The sequence below is a fragment of the Coregonus clupeaformis genome, chromosome 18 (assembly GCF_020615455.1).
Source record: "Coregonus clupeaformis isolate EN_2021a chromosome 18, ASM2061545v1, whole genome shotgun sequence".
NCBI lineage: Eukaryota > Metazoa > Chordata > Actinopteri > Salmoniformes > Salmonidae > Coregonus > Coregonus clupeaformis.
The window spans coordinates 51,558,164-51,565,659 of NC_059209.1; the positions used below are offsets into that span (position 1 = coordinate 51,558,164).

General features: G+C 37.9%; 1 protein-coding gene across 1 annotated transcript; it reads right to left on the reverse strand.

The window, feature by feature from the left end:
• Nucleotides 1–3,388: 3,388 nt before the first annotated feature.
• LOC121574016 (C3a anaphylatoxin chemotactic receptor-like) lies at nt 3,389–7,273 on the reverse strand. Its single transcript, XM_041886528.2, has 2 exons — nt 7,092–7,273; nt 3,389–6,224 (listed from the first exon to the last, which is right to left on the reverse strand). The coding sequence occupies exon 2, from the start codon at nt 6,210–6,212 to the stop codon at nt 5,169–5,171; it is 1,044 nt and encodes a 347-aa protein (XP_041742462.2). The 5' UTR covers nt 6,213–6,224; nt 7,092–7,273; the 3' UTR covers nt 3,389–5,168.
• Between the last annotated feature and the right edge of the window lie 223 nt (nt 7,274–7,496).

A 7,496-nucleotide genomic window follows, 5' to 3' on the forward strand; every position in this document is an offset into this window, starting at 1 on the left:
TGGCCTCCACAATCCCCTGACCTCAACCCAATTGAGATGGTTTGGGATGAGTCGGACGGCAGAGTGAAGGAAAAGCAGGCAACAAGTGCTCAGCATATGTGGGAACTCCTTCAAGACTGTTGGGAAAGCATTCCAGGTGAAGCTGGTTGAGAGAATGCCAAGAGTGTGCAAAGCTGTCATCAAGGCAAAGGGTGGCTATTTGAAGAATCTCAAATATAAAATATATTTTGATTTGTTTAACACTTTTTTGGTTACTACATGATTCCATATGTATTATTTCATAGTTTTGATGTCTTCACTATTATTCTACAATGTAAAAAATTGAAAAAAAAAATGGTACTGTACCAAACTTTTGACTGGTACTGTAGATAACATAGAACGAACATTCTATTAATTCTTGTCACGATCCTTGTCATTGGATTGGCAATATGGACATGTCCTTAAGGAGCATACACTTGCCCTGTAATTACAGTATTTGTTGAAAGGCAATCCGACATTTGTAGGCATTTTCTATTTTAGAGACTAAAGAGCTCCAGCATTTCTGCTTGAAATCTTTGCTCACTAATGCATACAGAAATGGGTTCAGGCAACTGTTTGCACTAGCAAGAGTCGCAGATATCTTTAGCCCTTCATGAATCATTGTTAGATAATTTTAATATCTGGCTCCAAATTGATGAAGACATGGCAGGGCAGCCAGCTGATGAAGAACGTGGCTATCAGTGCAGTCATGACTCTGAAGGCCTTGGAGGACCTGGTCATCCTGTTGGTCCTCAGTCCCAGGATGATGACAGAGTAGCAGAAGATGATGAGGAGCGGGAGCACAAAGCCACTGACAAATCGACTGACAGCTACAGTTTGGTGGCTGTTTTGGGATGGGTATTTGGTAAAGCACTTGTTGTGCCATCTGTGGTTGTGGTTACATGACGAAACTGTGAACAATTATTGAGTAATTTCCTTTTAAATTTTTTTAAATTCAGGAACTAAAATGTACATGCAATTGGGAAATTTGACTTAAGAGAAAATATAATTTACATTAACTTTGAATTATACTAAATCGACAGTAGACTACACCTTAATATGGTACTGTTCAGGCACAGCACACAGTACATAACATTAAATTGGAGACTTTGGCCATCAGAGACTGCAGGTTTGTTTTGTAACTCTTGATAAACTCATGTTTAACACGCACTTTTCCAATAAACTGTTCACCCTAGATTCATGGCATAAGTAGAATGATTATTTGACACAACAGTTTGTGTTGGTCACAACTGCAGGTATGACTTTTAATTTGATATACAGCAATTTGCATGAAAAGACAGTATGGAATGACTATTGAACAAAATAAAGCCTATTTAGTGTACAGTGCATTCGGAAAGTATTCAGACCCCTTGACTTTTACCACATTGTTACGTTAGTCTTATTCTAAAATGGATTAAAATGCCTCCCCCCCTCCAAATAAAGTGTGACCAATATCTTCACAAGACCATACTTGTCACGTCTCCTTCCGTTGCTCCCCTCCGGCACTCTGATTCGCCGGTCTACTGAGCCACCGTTCTGAGCGCACCACATCAGCAACACCGGAATGGAAACCCAATGCACCCTAATCACCTCCAGCGCACCTGCACCTCATCTCATCACCACATCACCACTGGAGCCACTGCTCCAAAACCGCCATAAAAAAGCCAGACTACGGTTTGCAACTGCACATGGGGACAGAGATCATACTTTTTGGAGAAATGTCCTCTGGTCTGATGAAACAAAAATATAACTATTTGGCCATAATGACCATTGTTTTGTTTGGAGGAAAAAAGGGAGTACCTTGCAAGCCGAAGAACACCATCCCAACCGTGAAGCACGGGGGTGGCAGCATCATGCTGTGGGGTTGCTTTTGCTGCAGGAGGGACTGGTGCACTTCACAAAATAGATGGCATCATGAGGAAGGAAAATTATGTGGATATATTGAAGCAACATCTCAAGACATCAGTCAGGAAGTTAAAGCTTGGTCGCAAATGGGTCTTCCAAATTGACAATGACCCCAAGCATACTTCCAAAGTTGTGGCAAAATGGCTTAAGGACAACAAAGTCAAGGTATTGGAGTGGCCATCACAAAGCCCTGACCTCAATTCTATAGAACATTTGTGGGCAGAACTGAAAAAGCGTGTGCGAGCAAGACCTACAAACCTGACTCAGTTACACAAGCTCTGTCAGGAGGAATGGGCCAAAATTCACCCAACTTATTGTGGGAAGCTTGAGGAAGGCTACCCGAAACGATTGACCCAAGTTAAACAATTTAAAGGCAATGCTAACAAATACAAATCGAGTGTATGTAAACTTCTGACCCACTGGGAATGTGATGAAAGAAATAAAAGCTGAAATAAATCATTGTCTCTCCTATTATTCTGACATTTCACATTCTAAAATAAAGTGGTGATCCTAACTGACCTAAGACAGGGACATTTTACTAGGATTAAATGTCAGGAATTGTGAAAAACTGAGTATAAATGTATTTGGCTAAGGTGTATGTAAACTTCCGACTTCAATTGTATACCTCCCCTACCTGTGTGCAAAGCTGTCATCAAGGCAAAGGGTGGCTATTTGAAGAATCTCAAATATAAAATATATTTTGATTTGTTTAACACTTTTTTGGTTACTACATGATTCCATATGTGTTAATTCATAGTTTTGATGTCTTCCAGAAAAACCTTGGAATGAGTAGGTGTGTCTAAACTTTTGACTGGTACCATACACATATATTTTTATAGTACGTGCAACAAAATAAAACATGTCTTTGTAATGCAACAACTATTATGGGACAGATGATCACTTCAATTTTTGGACACAGACTTTAACTTTAAGTGGCTCTGACTTTCATTAACAGGCTGGCACTATCTGAAAGGGGGTGTCACATTTGAATGTACACTACCGGTCAAAAGTTTTAGAACACCAACTCATTCAAGGGTTTTTCTTTATTTTTTACTATGGACTGTCATTTCTCTTTGCTTATTTGAGCTGTTCTTGCCATAATATGGATTTGGTCTTTTACCAAATAGGGCTATCTTCTGTATACCCCCCTACCTTGTCACAACACAACTAATTGGCTCAAACGCATTAAGAAGGAAATAAATTCCACAAATTAACTTTTAACATGGCACACCTGTTAATTGAAATTTCACATGTTAATTTTTTTACATAACTCAGACGTGGTTTCCCCAAATTTCACATGTGATATTATACATTTCACATGTGAGTTTTTGTAACTGCCGGGATTAAAACCCTGGGATTAGAAACCAACCAGTGAACATGAACAACCATGACTTATGGTGCTTCACATTTTAATGTGAATTTTAACATGTTAAACAGGATAAATAAGGAGACACGAAGACTAAGCTTATTTTCGCTAGGGTTCTCTTCCAATGTATATTTATTCCACATTTCACTCAATCTCAGAATATTGACCGTTCAAATTCAAAATCATATTTTTGTAGAAAATCATCTGTTTACATTCATTCCAATAGCAAACACATTCACACATTTCAAATACATTAATATAATAGAAGCTAAAACTAGCTAGCTAGGACGAAATGGCAGCTAGCTAGCAGTTAGAAATTAGCATGCGGCTATTAGATATAGATTTAATAAAAAAATACATTCTAAAATACATATAATTAGCGTGGTTCATATGTACACATGGAAATACACTCAATATGAGCCCTTGTTTGTATTTTTTTTACCATTTAAAAGCCCCAAAAAGTATAAAAGAAATAACAAAAATAATCAGATGCCAACATGTTATCATTGACTTGCACACAAAAGTGAGCTAGCTAGCTAGTTACTTAGCTAGCTTGTCTATACTCATGTTAATGTAAAAAAACATACTTGTTTTTCACTTGGTCAAAACAATTTAAATATACATCAAAATGACCAGAAAACTAATTACAGTTCAGTTAAAAATGTTATCTCTAGATTTTGAAAACGTAACCATGAATACAATCCGGAAAACAGAATATTAAAAATAAGGAGAAACAGCGAGCTAGCTAGCTCACGGACCAACGTATGAAGAAGCGAGGCATGCGCCTGCAGCAGTAACACTCCGAATGCCTCCCCCTAGTGGTAGCGCTAAGTATACATGTATATCAATGCAACACCACGGAGGAATACAATAAAAATCGATGGCTCCATAATTATTTTTGAACACACTGCAATTATTATACTCAGTTACCTTTTTACAGAATGGCATTACATAATTTGCAATTCCACATGTGGAAACATTGCTACTGCAACATGTTAACACCACCTCTTCACATGGGAGGAGAATAACACTATTTCACCCCATATGTGAACTTGCAATTACATATGTGAAAGTTAGATTTTTACATGAATGTTTCTTACATGTGAAACTGCATTTTTCACATGTGAACTTGCAATTCACGTGAGGGGAAAACATGTTATTCTCCTCACATGTGAAAAGGTGGTGTTAACTTGTGAACTCTAAATGTAATACATGTGAACATATGGATTCACATGAGAAAGTTTCAGCTCAACATGTGAAAACAGCTATTTCACAATTTGTAAGGGATATTAGTACAGTATGAAGTTCCAATGGCTTCACGCTCATCCAAAATAAATAGTTGACATACAGCGGTTTTGTGAAGTATAAACACAGGGCTCGTCAATAAGATTCTCAGCTCCTCTATAGGATATGTAATTACACTTGACCTTTCAGTGTCACAGCAGACGACCTGACAGATGAGTGTTGGAAACTGTGGGCTGAATTACATTTCATAGTACAAATCTGATTACACAAAAACCTGTCAACCAAAAGATGGGTGATGCATGGCAGGAAATGCACATGCTGCTAACTTACTGTTAATATACAGTACAATATTGTTGCTTATATTACTTGAGTGGTGATGAAAATTACGTTAAACTACATTTGAACAATACCGTTACAAGAATTGTGTGGGTGTTACAGAAAACACATTTAAATGTGTTATTTCCTCATGGTTAAAAAGTGTGCATTGTTTGCATTACATTTGGCTAAGATAACACAGAGCAAACCTGATATTGTCACAACCATGGACCTTAATGGGTTATTGTATTGGCAATACATAAAATCTACTTAAGGGGCATAAGTTTGCCTTTCAACAAATACTGTAATTATAGGGCAATCAGACATTTGTATGAACTTTTGAATCAGCCTGGGAGAAAGAGGTCCTTCTACTCCTTGAAGAGCCTTCCTCCTCATCAAAAGCATTTTCAATCTTAGAAAGGAAAGAGTTCCAGCATTTCTGCTTGAAGTCTTTGCCCATGAATGCATACAGAAATGGGTTCAGGCAACTGTTTGCACTAGCCAGAGTCGCAGATATCTTTAGCCCTTCATGAATAACAGTTAGAGAAGTTTGATCGCTGGCTCCAGATTCCAGAATGATGAAGACATGGTATGGAAGCCAGCTGATGAAAAACATGGCTATCAGTGCAGTCAGGACTCTGAAGGGTTTGGAGGACCTGGTCATCCTGTTGGTCCTCAGTCGCAGGATGATGACAGAGTAGCAGAAGATGATGATGAAGAGTGGGAGCACAAAGCCACTGACAAATCGACTGACAGCTACAATTATGTGACGGTTTCGGTATGGGTAATCATTAAAGCACTTTGTTGTGCCATCTGTGGTTACCTGACGAAACACTGTGGAGGGAATGCTCAGTGCAACAGAGATAGCCCAGGCAAGAACCACAACTACAGAGGCCCTCCTCACAGTTCGCTGGTTCTGGGCCCAAACTGGGAATACGACAAGTACATAACGGTCAACACTGATGACGACCAGGAGGAAGATGCTGCTGAACATGTTGAGGAACATCACAAAAGAGGTGAACTTGCACATGAAGAGCCCTAAGATCCACTCCTTTGTTACCATGGAGATTATGTTGAAGGGGAGACAGGCACAGAATATGAAGTCGGAGATGGCCAGGCTGAGGTACCAGGTGGTGTTGACAGTCTTTTTCATCTTGAGACCAGCGATCCAGATGACCACCCCATTCCCAAAAACCCCAAGCAGTAGGATAACCACATTGACCACAAGGAGAATGACCCAGCCCCCTTGTGAACTGTCTGACGGATCCGATGGTTGGCCAAATGAGGAATGATTTGGAAGGGGGATGCTATCATCATAATAATAGTCAGTCGTTGATAATGTGTCTAATGTGAATGTTTCCATGGCTCTCTTGTTCTGTCCAAACACAAGTATAAAAAAATCAGCTTCATCGTAGAGAAAACAAACAGTCAGACCTTTGGATATCATTGCATTCAACACATTAATTTAAGATTTGAGGAGTGAAATGTCAGTATTTTGAATGTTATTGAAAAAGTTACCCAGCTGCTTTAGCTGTGTCAACTCAGAACATGTTGTTAAGTTAACTAGGTGATAAAATATTAGTTACATTGTACTATATTCATACCATTTTATGTCCATGGGGTAAAACAAATAAAAAGTTGAAACAGCAAAAAAACTAAAACACATTGCCATTAAATGGCAGATTATGTCATGAAAATCTCTCATTGACACAAATGCATGATTTACTTGAAGGCACAAGTTATCTGCACTTTGTTTTAAGCTTTTATATGATTACCTATTGTAGGAGTTATTTCCTTTTCAAATTGATTTAAATTCAGTAACTGAAATTGACATGCAATTTCAAAATTAGAATGAAAAGAAAATAAAGCTCAACTTTGAATTGCAGCCTCCACCTAAACCTGGTCAGGCACAGCATTTAACACATAACATTGACTTCGGCCCTTTGGATATTACAGAGGCTGCAGGTTCATGTATTCTGAATCTTGTTTTGCAACTCTTGATAAACTCATGTAATTACATTCACTTTTCAAATAAACTGTTCACCCTGGATTCATGGTATAAATACACAAAGATGGTTTCTGTCACAACTACAGGTATTTATGACTTTTAATTAGATAAATAAATAGAAATGCATGAAACAAAAACAATACTGTAACGAAGTTAACATAAAGCCTAATAAGTGAATATCAATTGACATTCCATCCCTCAAAACATTGGATTTAATCAGAAAAAGGCACTCACCACACAACAGAAACAGCCTGCTGCAGAATCATAAATGGAGTTTAGCAGGTGGCAATACTCTTTCTGCTTGTCATTTCCTTTTAAGAAGCAGCTTCTCTTTGTGGTTTACCCTGAATATTTACATAAATAACCACAAACATGGTCCAATACAAGATCATAGCCTACTCATCTTATTCATCAGAGACACAAATTAAACAGGTAGATTGAACAGAACAATGCTTGAGTTTTTACAAATAAATTAACAATTCCAACTTCCAATGAGTTTATATTCAGTCACACAGCGGTTGAGTTAAATGCGTTTTACATTTTTACATTTTTAGTCATTTAGCAGACGCTCTTATCCAGAGCAACTTACAGTTAGTGAGTGCATATATTTTTTGTTTTTTTTGTAAAAAATAAAATCCT